The sequence below is a fragment of the Acanthamoeba castellanii genome (genome assembly GCF_000313135.1).
Source record: "Acanthamoeba castellanii str. Neff unplaced genomic scaffold scf7180000084669, whole genome shotgun sequence".
NCBI classification, from domain to species: Eukaryota; Discosea; order Longamoebia; family Acanthamoebidae; genus Acanthamoeba; species Acanthamoeba castellanii.
In genome coordinates, this window is record NW_004457554.1 from 493,985 (window position 1) to 513,277 (window position 19,293).

The following is a 19,293-nucleotide window of genomic DNA, read 5'->3' on the forward strand; positions in this document are numbered from 1 at the left end:
TCCGTTCGGCTTTGCAGCTCGTTTGGGCGGCCAGTGGCGTTGTGTGGAAATTACACCCACCAACAAGAAGAAACGGTCCCTGCTGCATGGCCTACTGCAGGGTTGGCATTGAAGAAGAGGTGCACACCCTTCAATGTGAATGTCACCCTTGCTAACAGCTCTCGACTTGTTCTGTTGTGACGTGAGCAGTTCGGCGATACCAAATGCAAAAAGAGAAATTAAATGAAAAGCAAAAAGGAAACTTAATTACCCAGAAGAGGGGAGGGACAGGTCCCCCAACAGCGACCAACAGCTTGCGACAGGAAGGGCTGCCAACCGCGACCCAACGACTAGTCGTGGCAGAGCAAGAAAGGCGCTATCTTGAGGCGCTCATCGCAAAGCTCGCCATGGAAAACGACGACGATTCGTCAACGATCAGTCATTCGGGCGTTGCCAATTCATCGGGTGATGGAGCAAAGGCCAAGAGGCCGAGAGCCAGCAAATCGCTGCTCGTCTCGTTCAAACCGGGCAGTAGCAGAGACGTGCATCGAGGCACCTCTACCGATTCGAGCCTCTACTCGGCGACAACTGGCACCTCTGCGTCATCTTTGGCCAATCGGCAGCAACAGCAGCGAGTAGCGGCGCCATCTCTGCCTTATTCCTCGTCCACGTCTTCCCTTTCGTCTCTTCAGCACCAGCCGTCTTCGCCCTCGGTACGCGATCGTTCGCCTTCCTTCTCGTCCGGCAGCCAACGCGAACATACGCTACGCCGCAGCCGATCCAATTCGAACATCACCAGCTGCATCCCTGCAGCCTCGCGCCAAGAGGATTGGATTTGGAAGCGACCTCCGCCTCTTCGGCTTCCTCCTCTACATTGGCCGCCGCGGCCAAGGGCGGCGACGCGGCCGCCCGCAACCAGTTGCTCCTGGCCTCCCTCATCGACCCACCGCCCGAGGACGAAGAGGAGATGGTCTTCCTGCCACACGAGAAGCCCTCTTCTCGCCCCGGGGTACGTCTTGTTGCCTCCTCTGCTCTCTTTTGTAGCCAACTGTGGGCACGTTCTTGGTGACGACGATGATGCTCTCCTCGAGCGCTGGCGTCCGCCTGACGATGGTGATGGTGGTGATGATGTGTTTTTCCCCCAAGGGCGCGTCGGCACGTCCGTCGCCGGGCTCGTCGCTGGAGGCGATCGCCAAGGACAGGCACTATGCCAAAGGCGAGAAGGTGCCGTTCGACGAGGACCGCGAACACGAATTCAAGCAACTCCACAATGGTGCCGCCACCGTGTTTTCACCCAAACAGCACTCCTTGCAGCCGTTTCGCTCACATGTCCGCACGCACACGCGCGGCACACGCACACGACGCAACACACACACACACACACACACTCGCAGTCGACAAGCCGGTGAAGAGGATCGCAGACTACTGTGGAAAGTATATTAACGCCTTCCTCAACACCAACGGCGGCGTGTGCTACTTCGGCATCGACGACGATGGCGTAGTCTACGGCGTTCATCTTTCCCGGTCGGACAGGGACGCAATTCGTCTTCACGTGGACGGCATCGTCGAGTCATTTTGGCCCGCGGTCGACACGCGCACGTGTGCCATCGTGTTTGTGCCCGTGGCCGATCCCTGGTACGCTGCCGGCCACTCCACACTCATTCACTAGCGGCTGGCGGGCTTTTTATTTACACATTTTCATTTGTACGTTTCACCGTTGTTGTGCACAGCCCCAAGGACACGTTCGTGATGGAGCTGCACGTGTCCAAGGGTACGGCGCCGGTGTATCTGATGAGCAAGAACAAGCCCACGGCCTACATGCGACGCTCGGGGAGCATCTACCAGATGTCCATGGAGATGATCCTCCAGCGCATGAACTTCACCATGGGCTCCTCCGGCTCCGTGTTCCAGCCGCTCCAGAGTACACGCCTTCGGATGATTGCCTTTCACTTAATCAACTGGCGCCCCTTGGGCTAACCCTTCTTCTTCTTCTTCTTCTTCTTCTTCCTTCTTCTTCTTCTCTTCTTCTTCTTCTTCTTCTCGTTACAGATACGCTGACGTACAAGCTGGGGAATGTGCCCAGGAATTTTGTGGGTCGTCAGACCGAGCTGGAAGAGATACTCGACCAGGTCGAGGGCAGCGAAGACCACGTCAAGGTGGTCTCCCTCTACGGCCAAGGCGGCGTGGGCAAGACCACGCTCTCCAGGTGTGTGTGTGTGTGGTGTCGTGTGTGTGGTGTCGTGTCGTGTGTGTGTGGTGTTTGCTTGTGCCCACTTAGTAACGTTTTATTCAATTATTTTATCTGTACAGGCGCATCGCTGCGGCTATGGCTTCGGCCTATCCCGATGGTCAGTTCTGCATTCAACTGAACGGTTCCACGCCAAACCCCATCAAGGTGCGCCGCCGCTGACCTGCGATTTTTTGTCGTCGTCATCGTCTCTGCTGCTGTTTGCTCGCCGGTATGAGACAAAATGTTGACACGTAACGTTTTCCAGACCTACGACGCCATGCTCTACGCGATCCGAGCATTTCATCCCTCGATCACCATGCCCTCTTCGCCGACCGAGGTCGAGGGCTACTACCTGTCCTGCTTCAACCAAAAGCGCTCCGTGCTGCTTCTGGACGACGCCGGAAGCAAAGAGCAGGTACGCCCCGGGTTGCTCTCATGCGGCGGCTCGTACCCGCGCATTTGCCTGAATCATCGATTTGCCTGACATGTGTGTGCTGTGCTGATTTCAGGTGCTGTCGCTGCTCCCGAAATCGACGTGTCTGGTGATCGTCACATCGCGTCGGAGCCTGGGCCTCGATGTAGAGATTGGGGCCGTGTGCGTGAAGAAGCTCGGCAAGCTGTCGCTGCCCGAGGCCATCGCCATGGTGCAGCAGATGACCCGCGGCAAGGTCACCGAAGAGCAGGCGGCGCAGCTGGCCCAGCTGTGCGGCTACCTGCCGCTGGCCGTGCAGGTGGTGAGCGCCACCCTGGCCAAGCAGTCCAACCTCCGGCCGGAGGCCATGATCCAGCGACTAACCGAAAACAAGGTACCCAATTTTTTATATTATTTTATTTTACACAATAATATTTAAAGCATATTTCTTTATTTTAAATCGGTTTTTTTAATGGATATGTAGAATATGAGCTGACGTCTTGTTTTCTGGTGGCTGCAGGGTGAGATCTTGCGACTGGAGGGCAACACGCTCGAGCTGTGCATCAAGGCCTCGTTCGAGTTGCTGTCGCCGCGCCTGCAGCACCTCTTCCTGCCGCTCTCCATCTTCCCCGGCAGCTTTGACGAGGAGGCCGCGGCGCACGTGCTGGACGTGGACGCGCAGACCGCGCAGGAGGCCCTGTCCGAGTTCCTCACCAACAGCTTGCTGGAGCACAACCCGGTGACGTGGCGCTATCACCTCCACTTCACCGTCCGCGTCTTCTCCACCGTGCTTGCCCAGAAAATCGAACAAGAACAATCACCAACCGCCAAATCAGGTGCGCCCGCCTCCCGTGCGTGCGTGTGTGTGTGTGTCATGCGTCGTGTGTCTCATGTGCGTGACATATAGATATGGGCAGCAGCGGCGAGGTGCTGGCGGGACTGGGCGACGAGATGGTGGTGAAGTTTGCGCTGTGGAAGGAGCGCTTCGTGCTGCACTACCACGACCTCATAAAGCGGTTCCAGACTCTCTACAAGCGCGGCGGTGACTACATCCTCTCCGGCCTCGAGCTCTTCGATCAGAACAAGCACAATTTCGAAGAGGCCATGCGACTCTCCATCACAGAACTGGTAAGCAGCTGTTATTTTTTTATTCTTTTATTTATTGTTTTTGATAATCACGTTTATAAGTGTTTATATGTTATTGCTGAATTTTAATATTACATATTAATCCTACCGCGTGTGAGCAGAAACGATACAGCCTCTTCTGCTCGTTCGCGAGGGCGGGGCAGGACATCTTCCGCGCCCGCTTCAATCAGTCGAAGCTCATGGAGCTCTACCGCGACTTCCTCACCGCCGCCAAGCCCGAGTTGATCGTGACCCACCGCCGGGGCCGGGGCCGCGGAGTCGCAGGTCCTCGCGGCCGCAGCGGGCAGGCCGTGCTCAGCAAGGCGGTCAACGCCGAGGACGATGACCAAGAACAGGAGCAGGACTATCAGGACATCGACGACGCCGACTATGTGAGCGCCAGCCCCAACGCGACGGGCGGCAAGACGTCGCGCCGGGCCTCGCTCAGCACCGGCGCCGCCGCCGCCGCCGCAGCTGCCGCCGGCGAGAACTCGAGCGAAAGCGAAAGCGAGCTGGTCGAAGACGACGACCTCGTGTTCGTGCTGAACGAGCTCGGCCAGGCCTTCGCCGCGCAGGGCCAGTACCACACGGCCGAGGCCTACTATCATCACGCCCTCCGCATCTCCGAAAAGCACTCGGCCAGCAACGGCGCGGCGGACGACGCCACTGCCACTGCCTTCAGTGCCGCTGGACCGTCGGCCGACGATATTGGGAGCGCCACCGGCGACGCAGTGGAGACCACGCCGGCGGCGACGACCTGCGAGTCCGCGCCCATTCCGATCCCGCGGGCCAATTCGGACTTTGCGTCGACGGCGTCGTCATCGGCCGCATCGGCGTCGCCGCCGCTCGGGCGGGCCGCCGGTTCGTGGTTGGCCCCCGCGTTGGCGTCGCCGATCTCACTGGCAACTGAGCACGAGACCAAACGCTGGAGACGCAACCTGGCCACCACACTCCACAACCTGGGCAAACTCTACGGCGAACAGTGCAGGTTAGTTTGCCTGTGTGTGTGTGCGTGTGCGTGTGCGGTTGTGTGGTGCGCGTGTGCTGCATTTAATGACATGTCTCCTGTGCAGCTACACTGCGGCAGTCGAGCACCTGCAGCGAGCACTGGACCTGCGGCAGCTGATGTGCGGCCGCGATGTCAGCGAGGGGCGAAAACCGCGCGGACAGGAGACCGAAGGCAAGAAGCGCATGCGCCGGGGCATGGAAGACCGGGAGATGGTCGGCGAGAGCATGCTCGCCCTGGGCGCCTGCTACACCCAGCTCGGTACCTATCTTTTTTTAAGTATTCTTTTCTTGGTATTTATAAGAACAATATTTACTATTCATGCCTTTGTTATTTATGTCTTTGTTATTTCATTTGGCCAAATATAATAACCTTATTATTGGCAGGCAAGTACGATGAAGCGGAGCGACAGTTCAAGGCGGTGCTGAGCCTGTACCGGCCGACCACGTCGTCGCCGCTCATCAACGCCATCACGCGCCTGTCGCCGCCCAGCGAGCTGATCTCGGGCTCGTCCCTCGCGTCGACGCCGCCGTCCCTCGCGTCCGTCATGGCGGCCGGCCTGCCCGCCAACCTCGACCAAGAGATCGAGGTCGACGAGGAAATGGAGCGACAGCGACTACGCGACGAGCTCAAGCTCAGCAAACTCGGCTCCACTGACTCTCACGGCCTGCAGGTGCGTGTCGTGTGCCGTGAGTGTCGTGTGTGTCATGTGTGTCGTGTGTGTAGTTGGTGCTGATGGCTGTGGTCAGGTGGCGGCGTGCTTGGACCACCTGGGCGCGCTCCTGACGATCCGCGGCAAGTACATGGAGGCCTTCTCGCTCCACTCGACCTCGCTCGGCATGAAGCAGAAGCTTCTGGGCTCGAGGTATGCCCGTCTCCATTCCACCACTCCCCCCGACTGCCAAACGTGTTGCATTAACTTACATTCCTGTGCGCGTGCGTGGCAGTCATTTGGAGGTCGCCCGTACCCGCCACTATCTGGCCAAGGTGCTCGGGCTCGCCGGTAGATACAAGGAAGCGATTCAGGTAACGCACGACACGCACACGCACGACACGCACACGCACGACACGCACACGTCGGTAACTGACTATACCTGGTGCATATGGAATAGGAATACGAGGTGTCGCTCCGCATCAGGGAAGACTGCCTTGGGCCGAGCCACCCCCTCGTGGCCAATTCCCTCCGTCACATCGCCTTCCTCCATTTCTACACCGGCGAATACGCGCAAGCCGAGGTATGCTTGCTTCCACCGCCTCTCAACCAACCAACCAACCAACCAACCAACCAACCAACCAACCGTTTCTCTCGCTGGGTGATGCAGAAAATGTATGCCAAGGCACTCAAGATGCTGAAGGACGTGTTCGATCGTCCGCACCTCGAAGTCGCCATCGGTACACCACCGAGCCCTGCGCATGTAGCACACATTTGGCCAATGCGCTGACGACACGACACGACACGACACGACACGACACGACACGACACACGACACACGACACACGACACACGACACACGACACACGACACACGACACATGCTTGACATCCATGGCAATGTAGTGCTGAACGATCTGGGCCTTATCTACAACCACCAGTCGCGCTACGCCAAGAGCCAGCCGCTGCTGCGACACTCGCTCGCCATCCGCAAGAAGCTGCTGGGCAAGCGCCACCCGTACATCGCCGTCGTGTTCAACAACCTGGGCAACATGTACCGCAAGCAGCGCAACTACGAGAGCGCCGAGAAGTACCTCCTGAAGGCCCTCGCCATCCGCGAGAACTGCTTCGGCAAGGAGCACCCCGAGGTCGCCCGAAGCCTCCACAACATCGCCGCCCTGCGGGTACCTTCTTCGCTTCTTTCTCCTTCTCTTTCGCCTTCGTTTTCGTTCTTTGTTACAATGGACGCTTACCTGTGTGTCGTGTGTCGTGTGCGGTGCTGTGCGCGGTGAGCGCAGATGGCTCAGAAGAGGTACCCGGAGGCGCAGGCGCTGTTCCAGCGGTCGTTGGAGGTTCGGTCGAAGGTGCTGGGCCACTTCCACCCGGAGCTCTCGGCCGTCCACAACGCCATCGGCAACCTCCACGAGTGCCAGAAGGACCTCACCGGGGCCATCGCTCACTACAACGTCGCCCTGCAGCTCAATCGCAAGGTGCCACTCTTCGCCTCTGTATTTTATTATTCGCTTCTTTTTTTTTGTGGGTTGTTTGTTTTGGCTTTTTTATGTTTTTTTTTCCAGTTTTTAAGTGCGTCCTGTCTGACACGTCTCGGCGCAGGCATTTGGAGACTACCACCCGTCGATATCCACCAACTACTACAAGCTGGGCAACTGCTACCGCCTCATGAAAAGGTTTGCTCACACGACACACACGACACACACGACACACACGACACACACGACACACACGACACACACGACACACACGACACACACGACACACACGACACACACGACACACACGACACACACGACACACACGACACACACGACACACACGACACACACGACACACACGACACACACGACACACACGACACACACGACACACACGACACACACGACACACACGACACACACGACACACACGACACACACGACACACACGACACACACGTACCCCACGCACTAATCGTGGAGTCTGCTCTCGCGCATGGCCTGCCAGGTACGCCGAGGCGGAGCCGATGCTGCAGGCGTCGCGTGATGTGTGCTTCCGCTGCTTCGGCGAGGAGGAGGACCACACCAACGGCGGCGGCCTGGGCCAACCATCGCGGGTCTCGCGCGACCACCGCATCACCCCCGGCCACGAGCGCATCCTCCAAAGCGACGTATGTCGCCTCCTCCCCCCCCCATTAGTACCGGTTTGCATTCGCTTCTTTACGTTCCATGATTGACGCGTGTGCTGTGTGCGGTGGCGCGTGTGCGGTGGGCGCGTGTGTCGTCGACAACAGGACACGCTGCAAAAGTTCTACAAGGAGTGGGCCGAGTACATCGTTTTGCAGTCGCGCGAGAAGCGACGGCTCGAGGACAAGGCCGCCGCCGCCGCAGCCTCCGACGCCTCTGCGTCGCAGGCATCCCCGCCCGCTGCAGTCGATGACGAGGCCGCCGCCGCCGCCGAAGCCGAGGCCGACCGCCAGCGCCTCAAGGAGGCCCGCAGGCGGCGCCGCGAGCGCCGCCGGCAGATGAAGCGCGAGGGCACCTGGGTCGAGGGCCAGGAGCTGGACGATGAGGCCGACTGGTACTACGCCGCGCAGGACGCGGAGGAGGCCAAGGAGGACGAGAAGTTCAAGCGGTGCATCGAGGTGCTGAAGCGCATGGGCCGCGAGGAGGACCTGGCCGAGGTCATGCGCATCGAGCAGCGGCTCCACAAGCTGCGCGAGCACCGGCGCCAGCGGCTCGAGAAGGAGCGCACCGAGCGCGACGCACAGCGCAAGGCCAGTGGTGGCGGCGATGCGAAGGCCAAGGCCGAGCGCTACAGCGAGAGCGAGAGCGAAAGCGACACGAGCGAGGGCGAGGCCGCGGCCAAAAAGAAAGCGGAGGAGGTGAACAAAGCGACGGCAGAGACGGCGGACAAACACGCGGGCAAGGTGAAGCTGAAGAAGCTGACCAAGAACCAGAGGAAGCAGCTCATGGCCCTGAAGCTGGCCGCCAAGGCAGGTGGGGCCGGCGGCGAAGCGAAGCTGAAGCCACCAGCGAGCACGCCCAGCACAAGAAGCGAAAATGGAACGACGAGCAGCAGCCGACCGATCGAGCAGAATACGGGGCGGGGCCGCACCAGCACCACCACCGCCAGCAGCAGCAGCAGCAGCACGCAGTGGTGGTCATCACGGTGCGCCATCTGGTGGCCCTCGTGCTGGCCCTCGTAACGCTCCCCGTCTCCCTCCTTGCCCTCTACCTCTACTTCATCTCCTCCTAATAAGCAAGACTTTTTTTAAATTATCACTAATTGACCACCAAACCAGCTCCAACCGTTCAAGCTTCTTCTTTGTTTGGTGCGAAAGCTGGACATCACAAGACAAGGTCTCTCTCTCTCTCTCTTGTTCATCAGATGAAGAGCAGCTCCTGTTCGCTCAACAGGTTGGCCCAGCAGCCGCGGTAGAGCCCCTGTTGTGAAATGCACGCACGAGTGAGGCCACGCTCGCTGGAGAGAGAGAGAGAGAGGGGGGCTTTGGGCACCTTGAGGCCTTCGGCGGCCCACACCTTCCTGGCGCAGTCGACCACGCCGGAATACTGCGTCGGGTAGACCACCATCTGCGTGGTGAGCACATCGAGCGGAACGTAGAGCAGGCACGCCAACGCCGTCCTGCGTGCGTGTGCGGTGTCGTGTGCGTGTGCGGTCACGTGAGCAACTCTTTCAAAACAAAACAAAAGCAAAGCAAAAGCAAAACAATTCAGCAATTTTAATAAACAAAAGATGGGAGGTGCGTACGAGGTGAAGGAGAGGCCGTATTTGATGAAGCGCTTGGCCGAGAAGAGGGAGCTGTTCTCCGCCTCCCACTCGTCCTCGTTCTCCTCGTCCTCCTCGGGCACCAGCTGGAGGTAGTGGTAGAGCTTGGTCTCCAGGAACGGCGCCAGATCGATGATGCTGTACTTGGCCACGTTCAGCGCCTGCCACCGCCGCACTCACCGTCAGGCTCACAAACACACGCACATCGCACACACCACCGCACACACACACACACCGCACACATCACCGCACACGCACACCGCACACACGCGCGAGAGGGGCGTACGAGGGCGTTCCAGAAGCCGTTGCGATTGTAGGCGAGGTCGCGGAAGAACTGGCCGGTGCCCGGCCACCGGTGGGTGGCCAGGAGGATGGGCGCCACCGCGAAGAACGGATAGAAGAACACCCCCGTCAACAGCTTACCTGTCGTGTCGTGTCGTGTCGTGTCGTTGGTCGTGTCGTGTCGTGTCGTGTCGTGTCGTGTCGTGTCGTTGGTCGTGTCGTGAGCGCAAGAGAAAGAAGGGAAGCGAGAGAGAGAAAGAGAGATGGTGTACCAGCGAAGACGGCGAGCTGCTTGCGGGAGACGCCGTAGATGGTGGGCTTCTCGTGCTCGTGCCACTCGTCCACCGTCGGGATGTGCCCCGAATCAAAGTACACTGCGCCGCCGCCACGCATGTCGTGTCGTGTCGTGTTGTCAGCCACACGACACACACGACACACGACACACACACACGCGCACGACACACGACACGCGCGTACTGCTGACACCGCCGGAGAAGAGGCCGGCCACGACCTCGGACATGCCGATGAAGGCGCTGGTGCCCAGCACGTACTTCCACGAGTCGGCCGACGAAGACGAAGGCGAGATGAGGGACTTGACCTCGTGGGCGAGCGAGTGCTGCGGGTGGCCCAGCGGGCGGGCGGCCTGGCGTAGCGAGACGAGCCTGAGGGGCAGATTGAAGGCCAGATTGGCACCAAATTCGCAGGCGATGCGACGGGCGAGGTAGAGCAAGACATCGGTGGTGCCCACATCGCCATCCTCGTAGTCATCGAGTTCCTCATCGAATCCACCGCCGCCGCCGCTGGCCGGGGGCATGAATCCACGACCGCTCAGGCGCTCGCGACGCGAGATGCGACGTTCGCCCGATGCCTGCATGGATGCGGCAGGGCCGCTGGGGGCCGAGGTGGAGAGGCTCGATGCGCGCCTCTGTCTTCGGGGCGCGGTGGGAGATGATGATGAGGATGATGTGGATCCCGACGAATCCGAGTGGGAGGAGGAGAGATTGGGCTGCTCGGCCGCAGCCTCGGCCTCAGCGGCCCTTAACGAATGCGGCGCCTGATATTCGATATCGCTCATTCTCAATTCTGTTGGGGTCGCTTTTGGCAAGTTCGATCCGAAGAAGAAGAAGTAGAAGAAGAAGATCTGTCTGCTCTCGTAATTGAAAAGGCACCAAAACCTGGTGGAGCGACAGATTCGCAGTTCCTGTCCCTCAAAGAAAATGGAGGAAACGAATTCAACCAATAAATAACAAATAACAATAAATCAATCAAATCGTTTAAATTGACAGGACTTAATTATGTTGAAGGATTGATTGATGATCGGCCTCGATCCATCCGAGGCCATTACAAATTATTTTGTAAGTACATGTGATGTGGAGAAGGGGAAGATCGCAATAAGAAAGATGGGCGAGTAGTGGGGGGGGGGGCTAGAGTTGCTCACATGCGAAGATGAGGGCCGGCAAAGGTGGACGAGGCCGAGGCGAGGCGCGACAGGCAGATGATGTTCTGGAGCACGGCGGGCAGGTACTTCTCCTCGTAGAGGTCGCTCACCACGAACAGGTCGGCCTTCCGCATCCCCATGCGCTCGCACGCCGCCAGGTACATCTTGATGTTCTCCTGCTCACGCCACCACCATCGTCATCGTAATCGTAAGCACCATCATCCTCATCAACCCACCACAGCGAATTCATCCAGTGTTGAGGGTGAATGGAGCATGATCATGGGCCGATGCGACAGCGGAACAGGACCAGCTCAAGAAGGAGGTGTTGTCGTCGCCGCCGATGATGATGGTGATGGCAATGGCAATGGTGATGGTGAAGATGGTGATGGCGTACCTGTTCCATGAGGGGGATGGGCCGGATGTGGATCTTGGGGATGATGCCCGGCCGGACCTTGTTGGCCACCTCGCACAGCAACCGACCCGACTTGAGGCAATCGAAGAGGCCCGCCACTCCTATTAACACGACACACGACACACGACACGACACGACCAACGACACGACCAACGACACGACCAACGACACGACCAACGACACGACACGACACGACACGACACGACACGACACGACACGACACACGAATGAGAAGATGCTGAATGTCAAGTGGATGGGCACTCCCCGAGTGAGCCTGAGCGTACCGCGGGAGGAGGAGGGCATGAGGACCGAGCCCTTGGTGTTGCCTCGGGCCGCCTTGTAGACCCACACGATGGCCTCCCGCACGGTGTCGGGCTTGAGCTTCTCCTGCGACTTGCGGGCCAGTTCGGCGTCGAGCCCGTAGAGCCGGTGCACGTCCTCGCGCTCCTTGTGCTGCCGGGCTCGCAGCGTGCCCTCTCCTTCGCCGCGCCACGTCTCCTTCGAAGTTGCTGCAAAACAGAGAACTTGCAAATGAGACACAATCGCACGACACGACACGACATGACACGACACAATACAGCACGACACGCAACACGACACACGACCAACGATGAGAGGGGACGGGTACATCGTTGTAGGGTGGGCTTGCCGTGCGGGCTGTTGAGGGCACTGGCCACGTTCTCCTTGCTGCTGCTGCTGCTGTCATCGACCGACGAAGCACTTTCGCCGTTCTCCAATTTTCGCTTCTTCGGCGGCGAACCAGAAGAAGTCGTCGAGGTCGAAGCCGACGCCGGCATGGCCTCGTCGCCCGGCGACAGGCTCTTGCGCTTGGGCGGCGAGGGCATGATGATGAACGACGATGACGGCGAGCCGGGCGCGGGGATCGGGTAGGGCAACACGCAGCCGCGGCCCTTCTTCTCGGCCTGCTCGCGCTCCTCCCGCTCCCGCTTCTCCTTGGCGATGACCTCCAGGAAGGCATCCACGATCTTCCGCTCCTTCAGGCTCGAGTAGGCCAGCACCGTCTCGCACCCGGCGGCCGCCGCCGCCACCGACGCATCGCCACCAGCGTCAGCGATCACTGGCTTCTTCTTTTCGTCCTCCTTCTGCTTCTTTTCCTTTTCCTTGGCCGCCGTGGCCGGCTTCTTCACCACCATCGGCGACGGTTCTCGTCGCCGTCGGGGCTGGGCCTTGTCCTGGGCAGCCGTCGCAGCCGTCGGCGTCGGCTTGGGCGTCGGCGCGGGCGATGGCGATGGCTGACGCGAAGCTGCGGCGGTGGTCCGCGCGCGATGGAGGGCGTCGTGCTGGAGCCGCTCCCGGATGGAGAGGGAGAGGGTGGAGGGCTGCGGGACGGTGACCACCCGCCGCGAGCTCCGCTCCCGGAGCTGCCGCCGGAGATCGGCGGCGGTGGCGACGGCGCCACTGGCCGCGGGCGGCACACGGGAGGAGTTGCGGAGCAGCGACGGGCTGGTGGGCGAGTTCGGGCCGGGCGCCTTGGCGGCGGCCTCCCTGGTCTTGGCGATGTCCAGCCGGGGCACGATCGGGCTACCTTTCTTGCGGCGCGGCGAGGCCGTAGTCGATGTCGACGTCGCTGACGGCGGCGATGACGGCCGGGTGGTTGTAGTGATATCGGCGAGCACTTCGCGACGCGGCGACGACGGCGGCGTGGTGACCCTGTTCCTTCTTCGCTCGCCGACCGACACCGGCGCCGACTGCCGGAGCTCGGAGCTAAGCTGGTCGGTGGTGCTGGTGGTGCTTGTACTGGTGCTGGTGCTCGCACTCGTGTCGGCGGCGGCGTTGTCCGGCTTGGCTCGGGCGACGGAGCCCAGATCGCTCTCGCGCCTTCGGCTCTGCCTCTCCATGCGGCGGCGCTTGATCTTCTCGCGCTCGAGGTCAATCTGCCGCAGCCGCTCCTCCCGCTCGATGATACGGCTGCGTCGGCCGCTCGTCGGCGAGGTGTTGGCCTTGTCGCCAGAAGAGCTCTTCTTCGCCGCCTCCTCCTGGCCACCACGCGACGGCGACGGCGGTGCTGTCACCTTCTGTTCTTCCTCCTCTTCGCCACCATCATCTTTGCCATTCCTCTCTTCGTTGAGCTCCTGCAGTGCGCTGCGCACTATTTCCATGGACACTCGGGCGAAGGAGCGCCGCTCTACGTCGCTCTCGTGATTGCTGCCGAGGTTCACCTGGTTGGAGGCCAAAAACCGACGCTGTGAGCATACCAGCCAATCTGTCGTGTGTGCCGTGTGTCGTGCGTGTCAGAATTCAGAGCGTACCTCGCTCAGCTTGGCTCCAGGCGCGGGAAGGACGGTCTCGGCTTCGGAGAGGCCGCTGCCGAGCGTGAACCAGCTGCCGGATCGGGTGGGGAAGCTGCCCAAGGCTTGTGCGGAGGGTGTCAGCGCCCTGTTGGCAGGGCTGGGCTTCGGCTTCATCTGCAGCTGCTCCGGCTCGTCCACCAGCTGCGTGCGCCGCTCCCCCACCATCACCACCTGCTCCTCAGCCATGATGGCGCTCGCCTGCGTGCGCCGCTCTTCCTCCTCCCCACCTTCATCGTCGTCTGCCATTTCCTCGTGACGCGACCTCTCGAGCTCCTCCCGCAAGTCCTCTGCACATGCGTTGTAGACATCATCATTGTGAGCCACAGGCCAGCGTGGCTATTACGGAAGGGAGCTAGCGTACCGATATCAAAGGCGGCCGTGACGCCGGGCGAGACCTCGTCGGCGAGGTCCATGTGGAAGACGATGGGCTCGTCGTCTTCGGTGACCAGCAGCTCCTGGCACGGCGAGGCCGCTTCTTTCTTGGCCGCAGCTGGCGATGACGATGACGACGTCACGGCGGCCGATGATGAAGGCGACGAGGTGGCAAGCGGGCTCATGCCCAGCTCGCGCGCGCGCTTCTTGAGGTTCTGCTGGGCGAGCGGCAGCGGCTTCTTGCGGACCCGCAGGGCTATCACGTCCTTGCCGTCCATCGTTTGCATCGGCGAAGGTGTGCGGAGCCACGCGTTGCGCGGCGGTTCGAACAGCGAAGGACTGGGCCGGCCGCCGAGCCGCGCGGCGGCGCCTCCAGAGGGCGACGGTGTGGCCGCAACGCTGCCGGGCTTCTTGGTTGCCAGTGGTGATGGAACTGTCTCGTCGTCGAGCGTAGTGCTGGTGTCGGCGAGTTGAACCTCTTTGTCAGATGTGAAGTCGTCGACGTCATCGACGTCCTTCTCCTTCCCCTTGTTGTTGGCCGCCTTGGCCGCTGCGTCGGTGAAGAGCGTCTTTATGATGGATCCACCGCGACGGCCTCGGGTCATTGTGGGAGCGCCTGCAAGCCGCGAAGAAGAACCCGAGGCAATGGATGGACGACCGCGTGGAGATGGAGATGAAGAAGCTGAGGGGGGCAGAGTGGGGGCGAAAGTCGGTGGGAAGATGGATGGGGTTGGCGCGCGAGGAGCTCGAGCTGCTTCTCTGGCCTCCAAGACGATGCGCTGTCTCTTTCGGGTAGCGGTTGAAGTCGTAGGCAGAGAGGGCTGAAGGGGTTTGCCCAGCGAGATCGAGCGATCCACCTCCTCCTTGAGCTCGCGAAGCCAGAGAAACTCGTAATCCATCCGCGAGTCGAATTCGCGCTTCTTCTCACGCAGGATCTGGAAGAAGCCTTCTTTGGCCCTGATGACGGGCGAGGGCGGGCATCGCAGCGTCGCGCGCGATGACGCCGATGTAGCGGCTGGAGTACGCGGGCAGCTGTCCTGCATTCTCGAAAAATGAGACTATGCCTCGCCTTAAGCCAATGCTCAAGGCCAGCAACTTGATCGTCGGCCAATCAACTCGATTGCAGTAAACGCCACCGAGATGTTGGTTCGTTCTGGCGCCCTTTTTTTGGCGGGAATGTGCCCATTTTGGCGGGAACGAAGAACAGGTCGATTTCATGACAACGCAGATTAATTCCAGGCTGTAGAAATGGAGGGCGAAGCGGCACCCAAGACTGTGCCTCTTGTTTTAGATCAGACCGCCGAGCTACTGCAGGGCACTTTCACAACGTTCCTAAATGAGTACGCTGCGTCTGCTGCCCATTTGATGGTGCCCAATAATTTATTGTCCCCCAAGGTTCCGCGATGTGAGCAACAAGAGGAGCTACTTGGAGCAAATTGGGCACATGTGCCGTAATGATCAGAAAACGCTCTACTTGGACTTCAAGGATGTGCTTAATTTTGAGGCCTCGGGCAAAGCAGGTGATTTGGCACCTCGTCCTTTCTCTTTCTCTTTCCTCTCTGCGTTGATGCTGATCGCACCTTCTTTTGATCTCCAGAGATTCAGGGGTTGAGCGTGCTCATGGAACAAGAGTACTTCCGCATGGAGCCGTACCTCCGCAAAGCCGTGCAGAACGTGGCCAAGCAACTCTATCCCGAGTTTATGAGACCTGACGACGACAAGGATCAGAAGGAGAGGGAGTTCTGGATCGCCGTCTACAATGTGCCCATGGTCCACAGGCACGGTCTCCTTGTGACCTCGCCTTCTAGAAGGCGTCTCGGCACACGCACGCACGCACGCACGCACGCACACGCACCATCGCACACGTGAGCTGACCCTCTCGCATCTTTCTGGCGATAGGATTCGACAGCTGCGAACAGACAAGATCGGTTCGCTCATCGCCGTCAGCGGGACGGTCACACGCACATCCGAGGTCCGGCCCGAGCTCCTCTACGGCGCGTTCGCCTGCCAGGACTGCCGCGTCGTGGCCAAGGGCATCCCGCAGCACTTCAAATACACAGAGGTGCGCATTCACTTCACTTCTTTGCTAACGTGCCACGTAGGTCGGCGCAGCGCTCAGCCTCATGAGCTGACCACCCTCGTCCACTCAGCCGATTGCGTGCAAGAGCAGCCAGTGCATGAACAAGTTCAGGTGGCAGCTCAACGTCGAGCAGTCGGAGTTCGCCGATTGGCAGCGCGTGAGGGTGCAGGAGAACCCGTCGGAGATCCCGTCGGGCTCGATGCCCCGCAGCATGGACATCATCCTCCGTAACGACGCCGTGGAAAAGGCCAAGCCCGGCGACAAGGCCATCTTCACCGGTACCTTGATCGTCGTCCCCGACGTGTCGCAGCTTGGACTGCCCGGTGTGCGCGTTCAGGTACGTGCCCTACGCGCAACGCACACGACACACGACACACGCACCACCGCACACGCCAGTAACGCTCTTTGCGAACGCGACTGCACACACGCGACCCTCCCCTCGTCAAGGCCATATCGTCGGCGAAGGAGGGAGGGAAGGACAGCGGCGAGGGATTCTCCGGTACGGCGGACGGCGAGGGCTTCACGGGGCTCAAGTCGCTCGGCGTCCGCGATCTGTCCTACAAGCTGTGCTTCCTCGCCTGCGCCGTGCACCCGCTCGATAACAACAAGGTGATCCACGCCATGATGATCATGTATTGTTGATTGATGATTGATGATTGTTGTGCGATGTGTTGTGGTTACTGACCACTTCTTCTCCGCCGCTTTGTACAGCTGATCAACTTCAAGGGCGAGGAGGAAGATGATGACGACGAGCAGGTGCTGAGCCAGTTCACCGACGAAGAGTTGGAGGACATCGAGAAGATGAAGCAGGACCCCATTCTCTACGACAACCTTGTGCGGAGCATTGCCCCGAGCGTGTTTGGTATGAGAAGCGCACCGAGTCAGCAGAAGCAGCGCACACGCACTTACACTTGGAGGTGATCGACTAACTCGTTCTTCTTCTTCTTCTTCTATGGTGATTAGGTCACGATGAAGTCAAGCGCGGTATTTTGCTGATGCTCTTCGGCGGAGTGCACAAGTCGACGATCGAGGGCATCAAGCTGCGCGGCGACATCAACGTTTGCGTCGTCGGCGATCCCTCCACGTCCAAGAGCCAATTCCTCAAGTACCCTTCCTTTCTTCTCTTTTTTTTCTTCTTCATTTATTCATTTTTCTTTCGAAGTAAGTTCTTGTTTATTTAATTATTATACTTTGCAGATACGTGGCCTCGTTGATGCCCCGAGGAATCTACACGTCCGGTAAGGCCTCCTCTGCGGCCGGTCTGACGGCGTGCGTGGCCAAGGACCCGGACACGGGCGAATTCGCCATCGAGGCCGGTGCCCTGATGCTTGCCGACAACGTACGCCGCAGCCTTTTGCGGCAGCACCAGATCTCTCGCACACCGCCAACTTACAATTCCTTTTTCTTACCCTCCCCCATCCAACCAGGGCATCTGTTGTATTGACGAGTTCGACAAGATGGACGTGAGAGATCAGGTCGCCATTCACGAGGCCATGGAGCAACAGACCATCTCTCTCGGTACGCACCGGCAAACCGCACACATCACGGCACACACAGCACACAGCACACGCACACGCACACGCATGCCTTGGGGGCGCGGACTGATCTGTGGTTGGTCGAATCGTACACACACATACAGCCAAGGCCGGCATTCAGGCGACACTCAACGCGCGCACGTCGATCCTGGCCGCCGCCAACCCGATCGGCGGTCGCTACGACAAGTCCAAGACCTTGCGGGCCAATCTCACCCTGTCGGCGCCCATCATGTCCCGATTCGATCTCTTCTTCATCGTTCTGGACGAGTGCGACGAGGAGACCGACATGAGCATCGCCAGGTGCACTTCACGCCCCGCACACGCACCGCCGCACCACCACACGCACACGCACCACCGCACGCACACCACACGCACACGCACCAGTAACGCCGTTGGCTAACGGCCAAGCGCAGGCACATCATATCAGTGCATCAGAAGAGGGAGCAGGCCCTGAAGCCGGTCTACTCGATCGAGCAACTCCAACGCTACATCCGATACTCCCGCATCTTCAAGCCACGGGTACGACACGCACCACCGCACACGCACGCACGCACGCACACACACGCGCACAACACACACAACACACACAACACACATACACGGCACGACACGCGACGATCGCTCACAACGGTTTGGAACGGAGCGCGCAGATAAGTTCGGAATCGATGGAGCTGCTGGTGCACCACTACCGGAAGCTGCGCGAGAACGACGTGGGCGCCGGCGGCAAGTCGTCCTACCGCATGACCGTCCGTCAGCTCGAGTCCATGATCCGTCTCTCCGAGGCCCGCGCGCGCATTCACTGCGACGAAGAGGTACGCTCCACTGACCTGTGCGTGCGTGTGCGGTGGTACCTATGCGTGTGTCGTGTGTCATGTGCTCATGCTCACGAGCTCCAGGTGAGACCGGCGTACGTCGAGGAGGCGGCGCGGTTGCTGAAGAAGTCCCTCATCCACGTTGAGACCGAGAAGATCGCTCTCAGCGACGTGCCCGCCAAGAAGCGTGCGCACCTCCCCTCCCCTCCCCCCAATCTGCCCACTACTCGCCGGAGTACTGACGCCATGCCGGGCTGCAGCGGGCGACGGTTCGGTGATGGACGTGGAGTCATCGACCGCCGCTGCGCCGACGGGAGGCCCCGCGAAGCCGGCTGCAGCGAAGAAGGGCGGCAAGGCCGCGGCGGTGCAGGAGACGAAGAAGAAAACGAAGACGACGAAGACGACAGACGATGAAGAGAGCGCGGAAGAACCGCTGACGGTGAGCTACGAGGACTACAGGAAGATCTCCAACACGCTCGTCGCCCACCTCAAGGACTACGAAGCCTCCGAGGAGGAAGAGTCGGGCGGTACTCTCTCCCCCAACTGTCTTACTTTCTCTTCTTTTTTTACTCACCGCACGACACGACACACGCGCCACCGCACACGACACGACACGACACATGCGTGCAGGACTGACGCGAGAGGACCTGGTGAGTTGGTACGTGGAGCAGAAGGCCGACGGGCTCAACTCGGAGGAGGAGCTCAAGCGGACGGCCCGCACGGCGCGGCTCATCGTCGACCGGCTCGTCACCCGCGACGGCGCCCTCCTCGAGGACAAGAGCGGCGTGCTGGCCGTCCACCCGTCCTTCCTCGACGACTGAGACCCATCAGTCATATGCGAGAGGCCAACACACACGCGTAAGA

The 19,293-nt window shown here is 60.1% G+C and overlaps 4 protein-coding genes across 4 annotated transcripts; 2 read left to right on the forward strand and 2 right to left on the reverse strand.

Moving 5' to 3' along the window:
- Positions 1 to 386: 386 nt before the first annotated feature.
- Positions 387 to 8,655, forward strand: ACA1_114530 (NB-ARC domain containing protein; the record flags this gene model as incomplete). Its single annotated transcript, XM_004342135.1, has 25 exons — positions 387 to 692; positions 728 to 988; positions 1,024 to 1,252; positions 1,374 to 1,614; positions 1,710 to 1,900; positions 2,029 to 2,185; positions 2,290 to 2,374; positions 2,475 to 2,624; positions 2,719 to 3,015; positions 3,142 to 3,457; positions 3,529 to 3,749; positions 3,880 to 3,994; positions 4,032 to 4,734; positions 4,820 to 5,013; positions 5,139 to 5,425; positions 5,502 to 5,617; positions 5,700 to 5,778; positions 5,865 to 5,987; positions 6,075 to 6,144; positions 6,310 to 6,587; positions 6,702 to 6,893; positions 7,018 to 7,091; positions 7,405 to 7,567; positions 7,691 to 8,396; positions 8,420 to 8,655. The coding sequence occupies 25 exons, from the start codon at positions 387 to 389 to the stop codon at positions 8,653 to 8,655; spliced, it is 5,790 nt and encodes a 1,929-aa protein (XP_004342184.1).
- A 128-nt stretch (positions 8,656 to 8,783) lies between these two features.
- ACA1_114540 (carrier superfamily protein) lies at positions 8,784 to 10,543 on the reverse strand (the record flags this gene model as incomplete). Its single annotated transcript, XM_004342136.1, has 6 exons — positions 8,784 to 8,843; positions 8,916 to 9,042; positions 9,169 to 9,347; positions 9,473 to 9,609; positions 9,741 to 9,842; positions 9,946 to 10,543. The coding sequence occupies 6 exons, from the start codon at positions 10,541 to 10,543 to the stop codon at positions 8,784 to 8,786; spliced, it is 1,203 nt and encodes a 400-aa protein (XP_004342185.1).
- Positions 10,544 to 10,902: 359 nt separating this feature from the next.
- On the reverse strand, positions 10,903 to 14,607 carry ACA1_114550 (calponin; the record flags this gene model as incomplete). Its single annotated transcript, XM_004342137.1, has 6 exons — positions 10,903 to 11,082; positions 11,301 to 11,419; positions 11,603 to 11,827; positions 11,947 to 13,522; positions 13,589 to 13,917; positions 13,992 to 14,607. 6 exons carry the CDS (start codon positions 14,605 to 14,607, stop codon positions 10,903 to 10,905), a joined length of 3,045 nt encoding a protein of 1,014 aa, XP_004342186.1.
- A 643-nt stretch (positions 14,608 to 15,250) lies between these two features.
- Positions 15,251 to 19,250, forward strand: ACA1_114560 (DNA replication licensing factor mcm6, putative; the record flags this gene model as incomplete). The annotated part of the gene is made up of 16 exons (XM_004342138.1): positions 15,251 to 15,330; positions 15,398 to 15,522; positions 15,600 to 15,793; positions 15,912 to 16,064; positions 16,153 to 16,419; positions 16,530 to 16,691; positions 16,794 to 16,944; positions 17,046 to 17,187; positions 17,280 to 17,421; positions 17,510 to 17,600; positions 17,722 to 17,917; positions 18,031 to 18,136; positions 18,268 to 18,429; positions 18,514 to 18,616; positions 18,690 to 18,956; positions 19,060 to 19,250. The coding sequence occupies 16 exons, from the start codon at positions 15,251 to 15,253 to the stop codon at positions 19,248 to 19,250; spliced, it is 2,532 nt and encodes an 843-aa protein (XP_004342187.1).
- Between the last annotated feature and the right edge of the window lie 43 nt (positions 19,251 to 19,293).